Raw genomic sequence first — 22,792 nt, 5'->3', positions numbered from 1 at the left:
GTGCAGGTGTCACGGCAGCTGGGGGCCTTAGGAGACTACTACCTATCAAGCCTATATTATGTCATACTGCAGGAGTGATCAAAGCATCACATGTTGTAGTCCCCCGGGGGGGGGGGGGGGGGGGGCTTAAAAAGTGAAGTTTAAAAAAAAATAAATTTTTTATAATTGTAAAAAGTAAAAAAATAAAAAATTAAAAAATTAAGAAAAGTTTCAATCACCCCCTTTTTGCCATATCTACAATTTAAAAAATCTAAATTATAAAATAAAAAGTCCGTAAAAGTCTGATCAAAGTAGCACATTTACCCCGCACGGTGAACGTCGTCCAGAAAAAAATAAATAAATAATGAGTGTCAGAGATGCACTTTCAGTCACCCTGTCTCCCAGAAAAAAAACGCTATAAAAAGCGATCAAAAAGTCGTATGTATTCGAAATCAGAAACTTTAAATTTAAAAAAAGAGGCCATGTCATTAAGGGGTTAAAAGGTTGCCACCACACAGGTTTGCTAGGAAAAAGGGGCCATTGGAAGTTTCCACTTTACAGGACCCATAGCAGCCCCTAGACTAGTAAAGAGATGACACCACATGGGTCACTAGTCAACTTCTACAGTCAAGTCATGAAGCAAAAGTCGTCAATGCGCTGGAGTAACAAGATGCTGTAAGTTCCGGCAAGGGAACCAGATGACCGTGGTTGAAAAAAATATAGCTATAATTATCAATTTATAAGCAATTTCATTTTTAGGGGACAGAAAATGTCAGAACCGTATAATCCTGTATGGACCGTATCCTTCATCAGGAGGCTTTGCGTTTTTTGAGATTGGTTTATCAAACACTTTATTTACAAGCGTTTTCCAAAAGGAGGAAAAATCATTAGGTTTCATATCCAGTTTGGCCGTGAAGCAGAATAAGCCTTTTACTGCAACAGAGGTGCAATCCATAAAGTTCAGCTGCATTCAGTAACGTCTGTTTAGAAGGGGGGGGGGGGGGGGGGGGGGAAGAAAGTTTGGGAACTCTGCCAGTTTTTGATCCTGATAAAAGCAGAATTCCAAGCTGTCAGCCATCTTGTTATCGTCGGAACCGCTGAAGTGTCTTTGGCCAGAAGAGGACATGACTATTACTTTAGGGAATGAGCGCAAGAAAGTAATCATTTCTCTCAGGCATTCACTTTCAACACAGAAGGGGAGGACTGCGCTATAAAAACCACACGTGGATTTCTAGTCTCGACTTCCCAAAAGACGACCCAACCTCATCAGAGAAGACCCTCTCGAAAGGGAAAAAAAGGCTGCAAACCAAAAAGACAGCAATGTGTAAATAGGACAAAGCAATAAATGGCCAATTTGCATTTCCCTTCTGAACTGTAGAGAACCTGCAGCGTGCTCTATGTGAAGTGCCGACTGAAGACTCGTTCATTATTCCGGGTTCACAGCCAGCAAGGCAGGACCTCAAGGTGCGAAGGAAAAAAACGCAACCTTCGGAATAGGAACACAGAATGAAAGCGCTCAGGGACCGCGATCAACGCAACTTTTTTTTTTTTTTTCCGGCTTAAATCGGGAGTTCCATCACTGATCATATAAAAGGAGCTAAAAGTCTAATAAACTGCAATGCAGTCTGATCGATTACATGAAGTGCGGCTAGATTCATCATCATTTCGTAGGCATCTTGGAAATGTAAAAAAAGTCTAAAAGTGTATTCTAACTCCTCCGACCGCATGAGGTCATCTCTTAATAATTACACTATTTAGCTAGTTAAATATCACATGAAGGTCAGAGGCAAAATATTTACTGTATCGGAGTAAATGTCATCTCGTACCATTTATTTATAGACTTAATTAATAACCCAACTTTAAACAAATACTATCACAAAACGCCATTCAAGGACAACTTCAACAGACGCTCATGGGAAAAAAGTTAGAAGCTTGAGGAAAAAGTACAGCAAAGTCAAAACTGAGGGTAATAGTAGCCATGGGCATTAAAGAGGGCCCGTCGTGTGTGACAGCAGCGCAGCCATGACTCTGTTGACTATCGCTGCCCGCGTTTTCTGGATACTTAGTTCACCCGTACGAGCTCTGGCTCATGAGGTCAGTGTATCAAGCGAGCAATCTCTTTTGGTCACTGTCAATGGTTGACGTCGGAGGGCAGTGGTAAGCTCATGTCACCCACTGACCGCGAGGGGCGGAAGAGAGCTGGCTTGACACATGGACAGCGCTGTGAGCCAGATCCAATAAGAGCGCACACAAGGGAACAGAGGTAAGTATCTAGAAAACTAGATACTAGTTCTAGAAAAGAGTTCTACACCTAATACTTGCCTACCGCCGGTGTTGCATTGTGATGGCCTGCGGAGCTGCTGCAGGCTACCACTTCATCCTCCACGCCAACAAAGCATTTCTTCCTGGAAGCAGGGCTTGAATACCCCGCCTCCAGCAAGCTAACACTCTGTTTGGTTAGCCCAGTGCGGGCTTTCATTGGCTGACATGGGGCTGGATTAACCAATCACAGTCATTCAATGTTGTCATTGGTTAACCCAGCGCCAGCTTTCATTGGTTAATCCAGCCCGTCAGCCAATGAAATCCGGCACTGGGTTAACCAATGAAATCATTGAATGGCTGTGATTGGTTAATCCAGCCCCCCGTCAGCCAATCACAGCCATTCAATGAGGTCATTGGTTAACCCAGCGCCGGATTTCATTGGCTGTAACTAATCACAGCCATTTGATGTCAGTGAATGCCTGTGATTGGTTAACCCAGCGCCGGCTTTCATTGGCTGATACGCACTGATTAACCAATCAGAGCATTAGCTTGCTGGAGGCGGGGAATTCAAGCCCTTCTTCCAGGAAGAAATGCTTTGTCAGTGTGAAGGAGGACACGGCAGGCTGCAGCAACAACAAAGACCCACGCGAGGATCGGAACGCTGGCTGTAAATGAGTATTGATGTTTGTTTTTGTTTTTTTTTTTTTTTTGTTTTTTTACATGCAGTGTAGTTAGGGCTTGGGGGTTCTAGATAGATCCTAAAACATAAAAGGCTGACGACACTCACTGGAGTTACCAAGAATGAAGAAAAAAAACAAAAAAAAAAGTTCAAAACAATGAAAAGGACTTATGGGTAATTTTCATAGGCAGGAATAGGAGGGAGCGAGAGATAAAATGGGTCTTCTTTCTCTTCAAAGCCAATTATAGTTAAAATGTCTAGAACCACAGAGATCATATCTGGAGGTCACAAGACGGTGTAATGTATTGATCACTGCGCTATAAATCTTTCATTGTTTCCCCCAAGTCTCTAACTAAAACCAATCTATTGCCAGGAGGTGGAGACAATCACACAAATCAAGAGCTAATTTGTCATAGATCAATGCCTGGAAGCAAAGCCGCTCCAGCCAGGCCTTTGTAATCCACTTTGCACCTAGGCGGCTTTCAGCTGCAGATAAGCAGCATTCCGTTCTTATCAAGACAATTATGACAATGGGCAATAATTCGACAATACATTGGAGTGAATAGAACAACTGCTTATTCTGGCCGGAGCATCTCCACTTCCTCTGAAGTGTCTGCCAATGAAAACTAGACTCCCACTAACCGGGCAAATGAAAGCAGTCACTGTTGTTACCCATCCGATTAACACTGCAGTGTGTGAGGACTCAAGCATCCCTCGTAATCAAATACATCGCAGTTTCGAAATTACAACTCCAAGAAAAGTCGTCATATACAAATCAGGAAACGAAAAACCAAAAGAGGAAACACTCAGCAGACTGTGAATCTCTGCAGGGCCAACAATAAGGCGGCCTGATTGGTGGGATAACGAACTTAATTGCTTTTAGAGCCAACGATAGAATGTGACAGAGACTGGTGGCAAACCAAAAATCAAGAGTAGAACCTCTAGGTAACCACATCGCCCGATGAGAAGCTGAAACAATTGAAAGGAAACAAACGTTTCCTTCATGTTCACGATAGGACGACAACTAGATAGCAAAATACACACAAGCACAACACATTGTTTTAATGGAGAATTCCACCCAAATCCAAGAATTCTGTAAGATGGTAACTTTTGATAGACCGATGGCAGGTTTGTGGAGCCAGTGCTACACGATGCCGTATGTGTCGATTCGTCTCAGTGCTCAAGTCCCAGTATGACGATGCATATTTTGTTTTGCTGACCAGCATCTCAAAATTTGACCAATGGTTGTGGAGTCCCGTTGAGTTTCGGCCGCACTACGACTCAAAGACCAACCAGCTGTATGTAGCCCTCCGACAGAACCTTGAGTCAACTCATCCGTTTAAATAAAGATTAAGGCCTCATGTCCACGGGGAAAATCAGGCCCGCCGCAGATTCTTCATGTAGAATCCATAGCGGGTCCCTCCTGCCCCGCGGACATGAGGCTAAAAATCAGAATAAACTCACCTGCTCCGGACGATGCGGATCTTCCTTCCTTCTTAGCCGGATCTTCTTTCTTCGGCCCGGCGGAGGTGCTCGGCACGCCAGCAGCGTACCGCGCGCATGCGCCGGGTATATCCGCCGGGCCGAAGAAAGAAGATCCGGCCGCGAAAAAGGGAAGAACCGCCCCGTCCGGAGCAGGCGAGTTCAATTCTGGTACGGGTCGCAATAGAAGCCTGCGGGAGCCGTCCCCGCAGGAAACCCGCATGAAAATGGAGCATGTCCATTTTTTTTCCCACACGTGGATCTTTGCCTTACGGGAAACATGACATCCGCAGGTATTTAACTACCTGCGGATGTCCAATGCATCCCTATGGGGCGCGGATCCGCGTGCGGGAGAAACGCTGCGGATTTTAAGCCCGTGGACATGAGGCCTAAGGCTGCTTTCAGACAGTACGTGCCAACGAGCTGGTGACGTCATCACCAGTTCATTCACTGTTGAGCGGCCAGTTTAGACAGGAAGATTCATTGTTGACTCGTTCAACGAGAATGATACGCTTCTCGTTCAGCGTTTCACATTTGCCATGTGCAGCACTGTACAAGAAGTGTTTAAACAAAATGACAAGCGAACGAGCCAACGATGATTTTTGTGCCAGCCAAAACTGAACAAGAAGCAAACGATCCTTGTTCAGTCGTTGACTCACATTTAGACTAAACGATTATCGTTCACTTTCATTCGCTCCGTCTAACCGCACCCTTAAGGCTGGGTTCACACGGGGCGGAACGTCTGCAGTGGACATCGCGCTGCGGAATGCCCGCCTCCGATCCCGCACCATTTGCTGCGGGCTTCATGGCAAATTCCTGTGCAGAATTCACCCCCTCATTGAGAAGGGACGAGTTCCACAGTAGAGACGGAGACGCAATTGACACGTCGCGAATTTGAGTTCCACGTCGCAACGAAGTTTCCACACGGAATTTGTGCGGATTATTTCCACGGCATCAGAATCTCGTCCACTTTGCTGCCACTGCAAAGGCACTGGAATTTCCATGTGGATGGTTCGCGTGGCAAATCCGCCCCGTGTGAACCCAGCCCAAGGAGAGACTATGTGGTCCAGAGCCATTTCATCAGATCAACTACACAAAGCAGTTTCCACGTGTGCGACACCTTTAAAGTTAGCTTCACAGACTAGTCATCCCTTTAATCATGCCCCGAGGTCACATGATTGACCCAAAAACTGCACAATTTGCCCAACTTATTTTTCTGATCATACCCTGAAAATTGCATAATGCTCAACAAAATCTTCATGGTGCGCCATTTTCTCTGAAGCAATGAACATATAGCCGGATCGCGCCTTCGATGAGGCCTATGAAGCTGCACACTCCAGAATTCTCACTCGTGAACAGAAGACGATGCAACCCATGTGCCCGCCTGTAACCAACTTACACAAGTAGCAAAACCAGCAATAGACAGTTTAGATGGCACTGAAATGCGCGGTTAAGTGGTTATAGCGCGCAATTGCTAACAGTGCTTAATAGAGATAAGCGAGCGTACTCGGTTCGGGTGTTTTAGCACTTGAGCACCGCTTTTTCTGAGTAACTGACTACTCGGACGAAAAGATTTGGGGGACGGTGTGGTGGAGCGGGGGGCAGCAGTGGGGAACAGGAGGGAGCTCCCCCCCCCCCCCCCCACTTCCCTCTGCAACAGGAAGTAAACTTACATCTCATGGACTGCGCAGTCTCAGAAGCGAGCCCACGCCACCCCGCACCAGAAGCGGATTGTGACTGACAGCCAAGCTCCTGCTGCCACAGCCAATCTCTGCTGTTAATCCCCTATATGCCACGATCACTATAGTGTTCACAGTCGAAGAGCATTGGCCAACCAACCACCAGACAACGGCTTCCGGGCCTGCCAATGCCCATGATGACTATTATAAGCGATAATGTACCGCAGTAAGGAAGAAGTACTGCAGTGCATTATCATAGCTTTTCTGGTTCAGGTCTCTGCAGAGACACAAATGTACCAAAAAGAAAAAAAAAACAAAAAAAACGTAAAGCACACTTTTTGCGCACTATTTGCGTAAAGGATAGTACACTGCTTATCACATCAGCTGAAGGCTGGGCTGAATAGACTGAGCTACATGGCAGACGGAGGCCTTTAGCTTCCATGGGAACCCATTGGCACCTTGTGATTGCATTGCGGGTTGCCGATGGGTGACAAAGAGTCCTCTAAACCCGTTCATCTGCTAATATGCTGCGGTTGCTATTGATTGTGGCATGGAAAGGGTTAAACTGCCAGGATCTAAGGCTTCTGGTTAGAACAGGAACCTGGCCGTAAATAGTCAGCCAAGTCACTATCTTAAAAAGATGTATGTGCGGGGTTTAAAGCCCATTAGTGAGGTCAGTAGAAAGGCATATTGGCCATCACTGAAGGGCTATACTTCAACGTCTCTCAGAAATAGCGTTTGGTTTATGTCATTAAAGTATTATGGCAACGGAAAGAACTTCATAGATAAAATTAAGTAGGGAGGGCGGAGAAGCATTTGACAGTTCACATGAAATCATCATGATCCAATAGTAGAAATATGCCCGTTTTCCTTGATGGGGTTAGAGTAAGTGAAGCCGGTCCAGCGTTTGACGAAGTGTGAGTGATACAAGGACTGAAGAATGGATACAGAATGTTGCGTTAGTCCATCAAGCACATCATTGATTACATCCATCCATAAAGATCCACATAGGCACAAGAGGTGTCCCCGATGCAGCCGCAGTTACGGAGTACCCACGGCGGGATATGGTGAGGATTTACATATTACTACTAAGACAACACACCCCCTATGTTCATTAAGAGCTGGTTTCAATCAGAGGCGAGATGGCCGATGTGACGGATGTAGGACATCTCCCCATTAGGTCCCATCATCTACTCTCGCATAGTACGGCAGTGTTGAACATTCATAAATATGAACAGGGCTCCTTTCAAAAAGTTAACAACACGGCAAAGTCTTCAGGATCTCTAAATTAATATTTACAAAACCTTTAAAAGAAGATGACTGTATACTGCCAGAGCCTGGAGAACAAACAAGCCAACACTTAAAAGAGCGCTTGGCACCCGACAGCTCTTCGTTTGGAAAGACATCTTCCCCAGTATTTCTTGGCATGGGCGGATAAACATGAATTCACATTACTTTTATCTGAAACAACGGAATGTCTTTGCATAAAGTAGATGCGCCATCTCAGGCTATCAAAAAAAAAAATCTACGGGGATGCAGTGCCGAAAAATCTAACTGCTAATGACGGGCCAACGAGAGCGCCTGTTATGTAATACCGCAATTATCCTAAATTATGGATTATGAAATCCATTTCTTAACTTCTGAACATGTTATGCATTTCTACAGTCAAGAAGTTCCGCCAACAGCTCCAAAAATACTCTTCGGGAATCTTCACATTTAGCGTATCTGCTGTAGACTTTACACAATGGAAAACCGAGGCAAAAACACAGAAGATACACAGTGGTCAAATTTGCACCTAAAAAGGTGAGGATTTGGCCATGGATTTACTTGCGGAAATACGGCAGATTTTAAACCAAGGGCTGAAGTCCGCAGCATGACTCGACATGCTGAGAATTTAGAAACCACAGCGTTTTACAATAAAGGTGCATTTAGACACAAAGATGATCGCTCAAAAGATGGCTTTTGCGCGATCATTTTGCATAATCCACTAACTGGTACTAATGCCGATTAGTACCAATTAGTAGCATGCGAGCCGCCAGGAGCTGAATTTATTCAGAGGACCACCCACTGTTCTCTGAATAAATTCCCTTTGTTCTGCCATGGGGCTGACAGCTGAGACAATGTTATCAGCGCTTCCCGGGCAGAACACAGCATACGGTCCGTGGTTCAGAAGGACAGCTGATAAGATGGACCGCATGCTGTGTTCTGCCCAGGGAGCACTGATAACATTCTCTCAGCCCCATGGCAGAACAAAGGAAATTTATTCATAGAACAGGAGGTGGTCTGTTCTCTGAATGCAGCTCCCAGTGGCTCACACACTACTAATTGGTACTAATAAGCATTATAATAGTTTATGGAAAAATGATCACTCAAAAGCCATCTTTTGAGCGATCATCTTTGTGTCTAATTGCACCTTGCAGAACACAGCACTCCCCGGGCAGAACACAGCACGCGGTACGCCTTACGAGCTGTTCTGCTTAACGATGGATTTCAAGCCAAACTGAAATCCATCGCTCGGCAGAAAACTGAAAGATGGGCACATTTACACAAAGCGATTATCATTCAAAAGATGGCTTTTGAGTGAATTTTGAGCAAAAATCGTTGTCTAAATGGGCCTTTAGGCTATCGATGCATTGTGGAAAATTTCTACTACATGTGAAGGTGGTTTTCAAAATCTCCTCCATATGGTTTGTACTGTAAGGCAATGTCCGCATCAAAAACTGCACCATCTGATGCAGACTTCGATGTGGATTCCGGTGCAGAATTCACCCCTCTCCATTATTAGAAGGGCTGGAATCTGCGCCAATAATCTGCTGCTATAGACCGACACGCTGCAGATTCAAAATCCGCACCGCATGTCAACTTCTGCACAATTTTTGTGTGGATTTCTTCTATAGCACGAGGACAAGACTTTGAAAATCTCATCTACTTTGCTGATACTGCAGATTTCCATGCGGAGGGTCTGCAAGGAAAATCCATGGCAAATCCGCCCTACAGCGATCCCTGTAGTAGAAATTCAGCTGCATATCCGCCATGTATAAAGACTGCCTTAAAAGCTGAAGTTATTCTATTAACTCCCAACAGTTTTACCATAGCAAGCTAAAGACAATGGGACAGATTTACTATTAAAAATGTGACAGATTTCTGGTGCAAAAATGCACCAGAAAAGGGTCTCACATGTTTTGCCTCATTTTTACGGTGCCTTAGATACTTTTAGCCAAAGTTGAGAAGGGGGCGTGGCTTTATGGTGAATGGGTGTGGCTTACATGTAACCTCATGGGCTAAAGGCACACCAAAATATTGACAAAGACTGGCGTAAAACAAAGCCGTAATAGGTGGTATAAAGTTAAACTAAGCCGACTAAATTAATCCACCAGATTAATCATTAAGTATGAGACTCAAATCTTGTGCATTTTAAGACCATCTCTCTATGTCTGCAGTCTAACTATTAGTCTTTGGTCACACGGGGCATATTTCACAGCTGCAACATTTACACAATTGTGTAACAATTAACATGCTGCAGATTTAAAATCCACAACGCATGTCAATTCCACAGACTTTCGGCACCTCGCAGATAAGCCTTGTTAAATCTCATCCACATGGCTTGTATTGTAACACACTTAAGACGTCATGAGTAAACCTGCCCAAGATTGACCAACTAGTCATTTGCCCAACAAGCAGACCAGGCCTAATGCAGAGGTCTAAAAGTTGCAATGCATTTAAGCTACAGAAATGGCCACTCGTAAGGTGACATCACTCAACCCGGACCTTCAACTACATGAGCACATTGCCTAAATTTAGGAAAGACTTGGACAAGCACTGATGAGAAGTATTTTTTAGTTTACCAAGTGCCACCATATTACAGCAGCAGCTGCAAGAGCAACACATAAAGGGACTGGCAGTGCTACCCCTCCATTCGCAGGTGGATGACAGGGCAGGGCTGTGCAGAAATCAGGGCAGACAGAAAACAAGCAAAGTGTAGAACAGCCTGCGGCAGCTTGTGACATGTACATTCATAAATTATTACTGGGCTGGAGCACACATCGCTTCTTAGAAGGAAGTGTCTGCTACAATACTGCATCTGCAGCCTGCAAAGGCAAACAATGAAGGAAAAAGAAAGAAAAAACAAACATGTGCCAACAGTAAGAAATAAGACAACGGGCAAAAAAATAAATAGTTATCATGCCACAAAAAGTACTGAATATTCTCAGAGTTGGGGTGGCTTCACACCTGCGTTGGGGGATTCCGCCTTCCTGCTCCATTCGGGAAACAGGAAAGGGGAATCCCCGATGCCAAACAGTTCCGTCTCCGGACGGAGCTAAACATTGCTGGATGGCCCCTTTTTGAATGTGGATCGCCCGCCTCGTACCCAGGGGCCGGCTTTTGGACGGAAGAAAAGGCGCTGCATGCCGAGTTTTCTCTCCTGGTATTTTGAGCCGCATCTGTGAGGGAACCTCCAAGGAAGATGTGAAACCGATCTTCAACTTCACTCCAAGTGCTGCTCTCTGTATATCTTGTATCATGATCGCAACGTGGAGGGGACACAAACACGAGAGGAATTAGCTTTAAAATCCAAGGCAGCCTGGATTAGTCAGGAAGTTGTGTGAAATATGGCCTTAAGACCCAAGCTACATGGCATGGAACATGCATGGCTACTATATTATGGAGTCCTACACGCTTTGTAGCTTCGGTGATGACAAGTTCCCTTTAAGGGGACCAGTTATGTTGTAAAGCAAGCAGGGCTGGCTGTATTAGCTTGGCAGCCATAGCCACACTGACTATCACCACCTGTCATTTCTTCATTTGTCTAAGTGGCATTTTCTTGGATCTGGCTTGCCGCACCGCAAATCTGTCAAGTTGGTGGTGAATCTCACCAATGGGCGATACTGGACTGTCAATCAAGTCCAACATCACCCTTTGTCAGACTCCCAGCACTGAATCTAAGGGTCCTTTTTACAGCAAATGAAGGTTTTCTAATTCTTCCTGCTGAATCCACTTCTAACTTCAGCTAGAAATTAGAGATGAGTGAATGTACTCGGTTCGGGTGTTTCCGGACTCGAGCACCGCTTTTTCCGAGTAACTGACTACTCAGATGAAAAGATTCGGGGGGCGGCGTGGTGGAGCGGGGGGTACTCTATCCCCCCCCCCCCCACTCCCCTCTGCAACCCCCCCCCCCCCCCCCAAATCTTTTCAGCCAAGTACTCAGTTATTTGGAAAAAGCAGTGCTTGGGTCCAAAAACACCTGAACCGAGTACATTCGCTCAGCTCTACTAGAAATTTTTTTTTAAAAACACACAAACTGGCTTTAAAAACAAAAAAAAATTGTTGATCTCTGATGTAGAGTATAGGTCAGTAGACTTGTGGACAGGTAGGGACACTCATCTGTAATATGCTCCTTTGAAAGTTACCTTTTTACGGTTCCATGAGCACTGCCATTTTTAAATTAGGATTATATTCATATTATTTCCAGAAATGGACTTGTACTGAAAAAGTAGAGGATTGGTTATTGGATGCATTCATACTCTTGTCGGGTGGGGGTGGGGAATAAATAATAGAGGATGTAACCAAGAATATGGTCACGGGCCTTTCTGAGCACAATCAACAGTTACATAACGCAAAGTTCAAATTCAAGTATGATAACTAGATACATTATCTACATAATATAGTCTGATAGAAAGAAAGAACAGCTGATGGTCAAGAGTCGAAGAAGAGAAACTTACCCGGCAGCATCGGTCCCCAGCGAATCATTTTATTGCGGTAATAAAACTCACAACAAGCCAAGTTATGATTTGTACTACCACAATAAAAGTTATTCCCGAGAGACGAGCCCTGTCAGACAACTTTTTCTTCACAATGTTGGAGTACAAGCGGGGATTCACTTAGATAGCGAACAGAAACTGTTCTAGATCCGAGGCAGCGGTGCTGATCCAAAACGTCTTTTTATAGACTCTCAGGCAATTTTAGGCGTCAACAACTAGAAATAATCCATAGATAAGTATGAAATTGCTATTGTTTTTAAACTGGGCAAAGGGCAAGAATAGTCTACTTTTTTGGCGTCTCAAATACAAAAAAAGTTGACCAATTTTTTTTTTCCCCCATGAAACATATTAAAGGACCACTCCAGCCAAAACAATTTTTCAATCCCTGCAACACTCTGGACGTCTCATGTATATAGCAGTCCCTTCCTTGCAGTGCAGCCTCCTGTCTGATGCTTACCGGATCCCATCTTGATTTTGCTGTGCTTTATCTTTTATTATTCTATGCCAACAATCCCCTGATGTATCAATACATCACATGAGCAACTAAAGCTTGTACCATTTCTGCCTGCTGGGAAGACCAATTATCACTGCTCTGTTTATCCACCTAAATGAGTTGCAGACCTATAAGTACACAATCAAGAGGCTGAACGATCATTTCCATAAACTGTGCGACAGGAACCTCTAATCATCAGCAGTAATTGTGATAGGAGTTTGGTCCCCCCTCACCCTCCTTCGAAGGAGCTGGTTTAGTAAGGACTATCAGATAGGAATTGTGCAGACTTCAAAACTGACTTTTTGAGAGAAATATAAAGCCAAGTAAGTGTACCTTCACACGGGACAACCGTTGGGTGCGTAAGCTTTACACAGGAGCAAGTGTCATTGAAGTGAATGGGGGTGAGGAGGCCCGGGGTCCTCCTGGACACCCACCACCATTTACAGTAAACGGGAGTCAAACATCGAGCGGCTACTGTTTACATGGCCCGATAGTCACTTGGTTTTTTGGTCTGCTAAAAACCAAGCAACGCCGAGAGGTGAGCAATTTCTTGCACAACTAACTGTTGGCAGCTGCATGTACATAGGATAATAATAGCTAGAGATGAGCGAGCCTGCTTGGATAAGGCAGTTACTCGAGCGAGCCTCGCTCTTCGAGTAACTGCATTCTCGTCCGAGCAGGCTCTGGGAAGGCGGGGGGGGGGTACTGAGAGCGATCTCTCCCCTCCCCCGAGAATTCAGTTACTCGAGAGGAGCGAAGCTCGCTCAACTGCCTTATCCGAGCAGGCTCGCTCATCTCTAATAATAGCCCAAACTAACTGTTTCCAGCAAGAATTTGGGCAAATATCACCTTGTGTAAAGGTTTAAATCTTTATTCTCAGGTGGTCGGAATGAGATCGAATGACAAACTGAGGAGGCGGCCAGGAATTTTCAGATGGAAGAGAATAAATAAGGGAGCTTCTACACAGGACAACTGTGGGGCGCTTAAGTGCCCAAGGGAGGTCCCAACGACTATTGCTCTACAGAAGCGATAGTCATTCATTGACTCGAGGTGGAGGCCACTGGAAATCTCTTTTGGCTGCCAGTCTCTATTCACAGTGAACAGGCAGTTCAAAGATGAACATCTGCCCATTTACCCCGAGTAAGAAGCTGCTCATTAGGCGCTTCATTTAAGAGAACTGACAGAGCCATTTTTCGCCCAGCACCCCATTGGGTCCTGCTTTTAAAGGGACGACTGTCAAAATTTCTTGTCAGTGATTTCTTAGCCAATAGTTGGCCCACGTAAAATTACCCTAACCAAGGTAATACTAGCCGACATTATGTACTAGTTACAGCACACAACGAAAGGCGAAAAAAAAAATTTTTCACCGAAGTGTCTCCTTAAATGTAACATTTCCTAAGGAAATCCACACATGAACACGAATGACTCTAGCCGCTGATATTTCTGGTAAACGTCCAATGGCTCCGATGGGTTTTGGAGCGTGTGGCTGATGGCACAAGTCATATACGAGTGTCATACAAGTAACCGTAAACACTTAGCCTCCCGTTCTATTTTAGCAGCCTGGAGATATTTGCTCGGGTCTGTCTGTGTTGTGACAGTGCTCCGGACTGCGATGAGCGCGTCTACCACTCCACATTTTTGAACTATTCAGTCATGCATTTTTGTTATTGTTGAACGTGGTGCGGAGTCGCTCTGCATGAGCTCAGAGTCCTTGGTGGTCTCCCAAGGTTTCTGGCTAAAAAGGCATCTCTTTTGTTCCGTAAGATAAAGCCGTCCAGTAGGTCATTCAAGAGTCCAAATAAAAGCCTTGGGAGGGAGATGAAGGATGGGACAAAAACATAAAATCTAAAAAAAAAAAAAAAAGTTAAGTAAAATAGAATGTTGGGTGAACATATTAGTAACCATTTCATCTGAGCACAAAGTAACGAGACTCAAACTACGACTTGATCTGGTCAACGAGAGAGACAATATTAATGGCCATTAACCTACGGATATCATTTCCCTTTTTCCCTTCTGCGCAAAGAGCCAAAAAACGTTAAGGTTTAATAAATGTCTTGTGCAGGTAACGAAGCCACAAACTCAGACAAGCAGAGAACTGAGCTCGTCCCAAAAGGAATCAATCGCTGCATTATGAAGCAGGAAAGACGGCACCAGACTTTCCACTGCTTACGCATCCCTGGTATGAAGGGAGCCGTCCAAAACTCTAAAATATTACCGAAAATGTAAACGGTTCTTTTAGACCAGGATTTCCTGAGAAGAAAAAAAAAAAAAAAGCTTCAATTAACACAAGATGTGTATGCGACAGAGCCAGCAAACATTTCGAGATCTCGGCCATTCCAGGAACGGTGGGGGGAATGTTTCCCAGGTGTGTGTGAAGAGTTTCGAGGTTGTCAAATATGTTCACGTTACACATGTAAAAAGTGGGAGCGCAAAAGGTTACATCAGGATAACGCGAGGTACAACGAACAAGACGAGAGAAAACAAGAGGGTTATGGGGCCGGCGAATAAGTGAAAGGGTGCTAGTCTAAGCAAGTTGTGCGTCTATCGGATAGGTATGCAGAGACCGTGTGCGATTCAAGGTGCATCGAAAAGGAGCTCTTGTCACAAGGTCCATATACCCCGTTTCCCTGAAAATAAGACATAGCATGATTTTCCAGAATTTTTGAGGATGCAGACTGATTTTTCAGGCTTTTTGATGCTTGAAATATAAGCCCTACTCCAAAATTAAGCCCTGCTAACAGTTAATTAAAAAAAGTCAATTTAAATAGTGTCCAGGCAGCTGTACATGTAAAAAAGTTAAACCTTTTTGAACAAAAAATTAATATAAGACACTGTCTTATTTTCAGGGAAACACGGTAGATTTCCAAGTGGTTAAACGCCTTGATAACTCCAGGTACCAATAGGGCCAGAGAGGAAAAAGGAAGGGGGGGGGGGGGACCTCCTGAAAATACGTAAAAAAAATAACACATATGGTTCTCACAACTTTCTACTTCAATTATTTCATTGAAGGGAAAGGGGGGTGGGGGAAGAGATCCAGCTCAATAGCCAACCATGGCGATATGCGCTCCACGTGCCACCTGAGTTATAGTGTATACAAAAGGATTGCCACAATTCTTAATTTAATAGAAAGGCACATGGACAAAATAGGCCCATAGCAGAATATGGTGGATATCGGATTATAAGTCTCTAACACGGATCTGTAACATAGCGATGTACCAGAATGTGGCCGTGGCCTAAAGTCCAACGATCCACGTGAAAAGAAAAAAAAAAAGTGAATGCACCATTTTCATCCGCATCATGCAAGGTCCACTATCCCTATAAGTGAGACAGCCCACGGACGGATGTCCACGTGTGGCCTGATGCGAGTTATGCCCGAGACTCTTGGGCATCCGGCATACAGCAGTCTAAATTCGGCCTTAGGGCTTATTCAGATGACCGTATGCACAAAGTCGCTGACCGCAGTGCCACAGGTTGGCGCATGAACGAGGAGGGATGAGATACATTGACATGCATGTCCGCGCATATTACTGTACTTCTTGCGCACACAGGGCCAGTTTACACACCTTTTCCTTTGATTAAAAGGCTAATTAGCTTACTGAGGTCCAGATGTGTTTTTTTCTTGGTGTTTTTGCAGTATTTCCCCCTTGCATATTCGCACGCCTCCCGCAGATGTCTATAGGGCCTTTGCTGCGCAAAACGCAGGAAAACAGAGCATGTCCTTTTTTTTTTTTTAACCACACGCCAAATTGCATTCATGTTATCATGAAGACAATGGGTTCTATTCCCTGTTTGGCGTGCGCAAATACGGTTGTGTGGAGAAACGCTTAGGCTGGGTTTACACGCTAAAGTGACAACATGCTGCCAAAATGGACAATGGCAGCACAATTTTGCAAATAGAAGAGCAGTTATTACCGGTAAAATTGTGAGATTATTGGGCACTGCAGATGGGCAGGGTTTCTACCCCATGTGGTTACTGACGTGTGCGCACCACGCCTAAGGGGGCAGTCCAACTGTCTCCAGGTCTTCCATTGGCGAAAAGAATGATAAGCAGTGTTAGGCATCAGATCTTGCCTGGCAGTCACTTATCCCCCACTTTAGATATAGCACGCTCCTCCGGCCATGATGCACCTCTTAAAATTACTAATGCAATGAGAAAGGCCCAGTTGTTTGATACAATTTATGGCTGTCAACTATGTTGTCCAAGCCAATCTAAGGACCGCGCATGCATCCATTATAGGCTATGGAGCAATACACACTGTTGTATTTTTATGAAGATTTCTGGTTAGCGTGGAAAAAAAAAAAAAAACAGAAAAACTCATTGCATTTTCTATTCTTGTCTGTATCACAGACGAAAATTGGCACATTTAAACGCATGTCTACGAGTGGGCAATCCCTTGTATCGGACAGGTGTCTGATGCCAGTACCACCTGAGCCCCTCGAACATAACTCAAGCACACAGCAAGTGTGCCGATGGCCTTAAGTAAAGGCTGCAGCCAGACCTGAAGCAAAAACATTACAGCAGGTGTGGAAATGTCATCCAACTCATGGACCCCCCCCCCCCCCCCTAGATATTTCAACTTTATGATACATTGGTTTAGTCACCGATCATGAATCAGTACATAACCACTTGTTGAAATCCCCACATGCGTAGATGAATAGCCATGAAGTTAGAGGTACATTCTTGGCAGAGACATCCTCCCCAAACCTCACTTTGTATTAGACAGGTCAGGACACTTTCACTTAACCACATACAAAAAGTTATTTCACTGCTTTCCTTTTCCTACAAAACGATAGGACACAATAAGCTGTTCCGTCTGAAAACGTGCCAACATCTGTCCGACTCCACCCTAAAATATTAGGTATGACCACATTTTTTTTACATGTTTTTGGTATAAATTAATTAATGTTTAGCTTTTCATGCAAACTTGTGTTTCTTTACATTGCTATCCACAAAGATTACAACTCCTAAGGGAAAAAAATATATATATTAGGAAAAGCCTAAAATCAGATAAAAAGTCTCAAATGTCCCCCCCCCCCCCCCCCCTAACACCACCTTTGCTCAAAGTACAGGTTTTGTGTGCATTCTTCTCATTCTAAAGGGTACAAATATTTCTCGTGGCTTAGATCAAATTTCGCCTGGAGAAATTCAGTCTTTCCGGCGTCCTTTACAGAAACAGACAAAACTAGGAGAAAGAGAAAAAAAAAAAAAAAGAGGGAAGGCCGTTTTCAACCTTTAGGGGGCATCAAGTGGTGGTCTAAAGAGCACCAGTAATGTTGTAACAGGTACATAACGGGAGCCACAACACACACAAACAACTGTTCTTTAACCTTGCTTGATACAAGTGGAGTCATCAGCTAGTCGAAGACGGCACAAAGTTCCAAAACTTATAGAGAGGCCTTCATAAACGCATGGAGCCTACATGCACATTTGAGACTGACAGCATGCCTATTCTACATGATGGGTAGTGAGGACAGGTCTTTCCAGCAAACACGAGAAGAAACTTCTTATTAAAGGCTAGCAAATACTTGGGAGAGGCAACTGACACCTCCATATATATAAGTCAAGGCTGTCTACCAGATGGTCCTCCAAACTGAACAAGTTAAATAAGGAAGAGTTGGGCAAATCCCAACAGATCTCAGTAGCCAAGTAATTGGAAGTCCTTAATGCCCACTACTTAACCATACCGGTTCCTAAAGTCCACAGTAATGTGTCCACTCCCGACATAGTGTGCCGATTATTAGGGGCCTTATAATTAATGCAGTAAGAACAGCAATTAAACCAACGAAACATCTGCCGTTTAACCTCTAAATGGTGAAGGTTAAAGAGTACCCATCATTACCTAAATGTATCATAAAAGGGGCCCTTGATCAGCTCTTATGGAACTCAAGGAACCAAATTAATACAAAAAGGCTTTATTGGAAGCTACAAAGTGTACAGTTATGTCTAGTACCTTGTGGTACGTGAATACTGTTTTACAGACATTGTAATGGCTTGGGTTGTTTTTTGGTTTTTTTTACAGCGGTAGACCCACAACTGGAAACAAGCTTCAAAAACTTAGATTTTGCTAAAGTAAAAAGTTGCAAGGATGTCAAAATTTCAAAACTATACAGTATTGCTACTGTGTACATTAGTGTCATATACAATGGAGACCAACAGAACAGTTCGCGTGAATAAAAAATGTGTGACAGTACAGAAATAAACAGAACGATTGACTGACACTTCCCATTTTTCCAACAGCGTCTATTTATGGCCCAAATGATGTCCCTGGAAAAAAAAAAAAGGGAGTCTACCAGCTGCTCTGAAAAGCACACCTACAGAGGAGAACACAGGAGGATCTGTGCTAGGCTGAGTTTCCATCTTGACTGGAGGCTTTAATAGAGTAAGATTATGTTAAATTTCAGCTCTTATTAGTTAAAAGATTTTAGGCAAGCGTGACTTCAACGGTAATTGGACAAGTCCAATTAGAGAGTTCTAATATGTTCTCCTAGGTGGACAAAAAGGGAGCCAGTTACAAATTCCAGGAGTCAACTAGACTTTTTCCTTCAAGTAGCTTGACGACAAAAAAAAAAAAAAAAGAAGAACCCCTTTCAAAAATTACATTAAAAAAACTACATATCTTAAAATACCAAAGACAGCTTTGAGGGTCATTGATAACCTGATTCCTAGGAACTGCCTAGCCCTGAAATATTGTGCACAAGTTACCAAAAGTATTTCGACAATTATATGACAACTTAACCAAAAATGCAAAAACTCTTGACCAAAAGCCTCTACTTCCCCAAATAGAAGATAATATATCAAGTCACAACTCTGAATGATTCTGTTCTCCTCAACAGGTACTGCATGACAACCACCAATAGAACACCATCAACTATTACCATTTACAGGAGTTGTCAACCTTTCACAGACCATGAATGGCAGACACATTACCATTGTTCTACAGCATCACATTACATAACAATGCAGATCTTCATGCCAGGTAGAGTTTATGGAAGTTGGATTGAGGACCTCTTAGGGGCGATGGTGTCAACCATGTGTTACTAGTGGAGCAGGCCAAACTATAAGAGGCCTAAATTAACGGAGGTCAAAGAACGTAAAGTTCTAATGTATATGGGCGTATATAGACACATGCAGAAGAAAAAAGGAATCAAACCTAAAAAGTTGCAACATTTCCTCCATCATACTGTTATATGATGTGCGACTTTACTCTCAGCCTATCACATAACATACAACCAGCAATCGGACTGTTAGAGACACCCCCAAGGCAAGAGGTTTAACTGCTGATTAAAAAGTGAACAGTATCACTAATTTGATCCTATAAAAGCAGACATGCCCACTCTTTGGCAGCGAACACCTATTATTCAATAACTAACCCTAAAAAAAAAAATTCCCTCTCCAGTATTATTCCCGGGGCTCCAGAACACGGTTCAGATTCCCCGGCAATGTTCAAGTGGAATATTTTTAAACCAAACATTATGAAAAGGAACGAGAAGGTGCCAGACACAACTTCTCAAAGACCATCTGTAGGACTGAAAGGGTTATTGTGTGTCAGTGTCTGATCAAGCCCTTGGAAAGATGAGGAACTCCACAAGTCCAAAACAGCAAAAGCCAAAAAGCTACAAGTATAAATAATACATTGTACAAACTGCAAATCGCTACACCTGAATCAACTATTGACAAACACGAGATGGAAACATTGTAGCAACTTGTAGCACCTCATCAGTAGCACCTCATCAGCACACAGATACCACCTACTCAGAGTAGAAAGCACAGTGTTCAAGGGCTGCAGCAAACAATGCAGAGCAAAAGCCGCACATGGCACAATGCATTAGCACAAACAATGGGAAGGAGTGTCCAATAGGTAATAAGGTAAAGTGAGGAAATCCTGCCCCAAGGTGCAATTAAAGAGCGTGATGAATGCAGCAGCACACCACGTCTGCAGGACACATGCCTGATGGGACACTCAGAGGACTGATCCCAATGCAGACCTCGTTTCCTGTGTGTGAATCACTATCCATTCCCCATACTGTATGGCCAATAGTGACCCCTCAACCACAAGCCCTCCATATGCTGTAGGGTCAGGGATTATCAGAAAAGTATGGCACATCTGATGATTGGGGAACTGGGAGGCACATTGGTGTGGATCGAACTTGATTGCATGGCTACAATTCATAGGATCGCTTATGGGACAGTCGTTAACCAAGTTTTTGGTTTTTTTTAATGGAAAAAGTTACATCTACCATGAGTGTTGACTAGTCCCTCCACGTTACACGTCTGTCCATGGGGCTTCACACTGCTTCTTATCCCTTCTTACCTGTCCCAAAGAGGAAGCGGGGTACAGATTCTTCCAAAATGCCCTCACTTCTCCAACCTATTCACTTGCCATCGTGGTGCCCGAATCCTGCCTACACCAATAGGGAGTTACAGATCCCAAACCAGTCCCTACATATTAGGAGCCTATGCTGGGGGCTTTGGACTTCTAAAGCTGCTTCATATCCCTTCTTACCTGCCCCAAGAGAGAGATGGGGTACAGATTCTTCTATAATGCCCTCTCTTCTCCAACCTACTCACTTGCCATCACAATGCCCCCAGTCCTGTCTACACCAATACAGAATTACAGATCCCAAACCAGTCCCTGTATATTAGGAGTCTTTCCCAGGGGACTTTGGACTTACAAAGCTGCTTCGTATCTCTTCTTACCTGCCCCCAAGAGAGGGGTGGGGGTAAGGATTCTTCCACAATGCCCTCTCTTCTGCAACTTGCCATCATAATGCCCGCAATCCAGGCTACACCAATATGGAATTACAGATCCCTACCCAAACTAGTCCCTGCATATGTGGAGCCTGTCCTGGGGGCTTAAGACTTACAAGCCTTCTTCATAGTCTTTCTTCCCTGCCCCAAAGAGAGAGGTGGGGGTAAGGATTCGTGCATAGTGCCCTCTCTTCTCCAACCTATCCACTTGCCATCATGATGCCCCCAATCCTGTCTACACCGATACATCGGCGGCGTATCACTTCCAATTGGCACCCCCAATGGGGTAGACCCCAGCACCTCTCACCAACCCCCTCTCCCCCAAACTCACCATTGATTTCGTGCACTGGAGCATCATTCAGGTTGAAGCCTTTGGACTCATAAACTTTCCGGACCTCCATACAACTTTTCGTCTTGTCAGCCAGGGCAGTGAGGCTGCAGAGCGCTAAAGTGCAAACCAGCAGCAGCAAAGGGGAGCAGGATATCCAGAGCATGGTGCAGGCGGAGGACAAAGAATGCGGGGAACAGAGATGAGGGCGGTGGATACGAAGTATCTGCTCCGCTTCCTTGTAGCTCCCGGGGGTAGCAGCTCCCTCTCTCTCTTTGGGTCGCACAGACAACTTTTGCTTGGCACAAGAAGTTTGCAAAGTGCAGTGTGCCCGTAGCTCTGCCCCCGCCGCCGCTCCGGACTGATTGGCCGCAGCACCGCTCTCGTCCCCCTCCTCCAGTCCTGTGTCCGGGGCGCACTGCGTAGGGATCTGGCACTGGGAGCAAGGCGCTAAAGGGCGCATGCGCAGATCCGGGAGCAGCGCCTGGAATGCTGGAGGGAGGGCGCTCAGCTGTTAACCCCTGCAGGGAATGGCGGGCGGTGTGAGGGCGGCGCAACACGCTCGTCAGGAATGCGCCATTAACCCTTCACTTCTGCCTGCCCAGCAGAGTTTAACACCTGCGAGGCTGGAGCCCTCTGACATGACTGACTGTGAGGGGGGCAGGAGGATGGGGGTTGTAGTGGAAATAAGGGTATCTGGCAGAGAGGCGTATAGCTGTAAGAAGTCAGTCACAGCGCGCCGGGGCGACAAGTTACACGCGTGTGCGGTGCCGTCCACACGGACACTGCGCACGCAAGAAATGTGCAAAAACGCACGCCGTTTCCCCCTCAGCGCCAGAAACGAACCGCCCTTTATACGGAAAAGTTCAATAAAACGTTCGAACGAGTGAAAGTGAACGCTAAGCGTGCAGCGCGAACGGCCGGCTCATCTAATGAGTTCCAGATGTGTTCTTCTTCCAGCGCGATTACGCAGCGTTTCACGCGTCTCCTTGCGTATCTGCGCACGCGCATTAGCTTACCCCATTAACTTCTATGAGGACCTTCAGAGCGCAGAAAGGTGGGGCATGCTGCGTTTTCTATTTTCTGCATATGGCGCACGTAAATTTTGCGACCGCAAACACATCCGTGTGAATCTGGCCTAAATAGCGATCGCTCGGTCGTTCCCAGCCACGCAGGGCGGCCTCATACGGGGGCCCATTGCGTAGAGAATAGCGCCCATTTTTTCAATGGCTTCGTTCTCACTGCTCTTTTTTGCGTGCGCGTTTCGCTGGAGCGAAAAAAAACACGACATGCTATATTTTTGAGCAAAGGTGTGCATGCGTGCGCCACATATGAACGCGCGATTATGCGCAAGACACTGCACGTACCTGCAAACTAGCACC

General features: G+C 44.9%; 1 protein-coding gene across 1 annotated transcript in view; it reads right to left on the bottom strand.

Annotated features, from left to right (window-relative positions):
- The window catches only part of GPC4 (glypican 4), a 101,294-nt gene extending 79,459 nt beyond the window's left edge, over nt 1-21,835 (bottom strand). Inside the window, exon 1 of the mRNA XM_066581849.1 lies at nt 21,414-21,835. Coding sequence (XP_066437946.1) covers nt 21,414-21,576 — 163 coding nt within the window. The 5' untranslated portion in view covers nt 21,577-21,835. The remainder of the gene's footprint in view (nt 1-21,413) is intronic.
- Between the last annotated feature and the right edge of the window lie 957 nt (nt 21,836-22,792).

Source organism: Eleutherodactylus coqui, chromosome 10 (assembly GCF_035609145.1).
Source record: "Eleutherodactylus coqui strain aEleCoq1 chromosome 10, aEleCoq1.hap1, whole genome shotgun sequence".
Classification (NCBI taxonomy): domain Eukaryota; kingdom Metazoa; phylum Chordata; class Amphibia; order Anura; family Eleutherodactylidae; genus Eleutherodactylus; species Eleutherodactylus coqui.
Note: the sequence above shows the minus strand (reverse complement) of the source record. Positions and strands in the feature narration are given on the sequence as shown.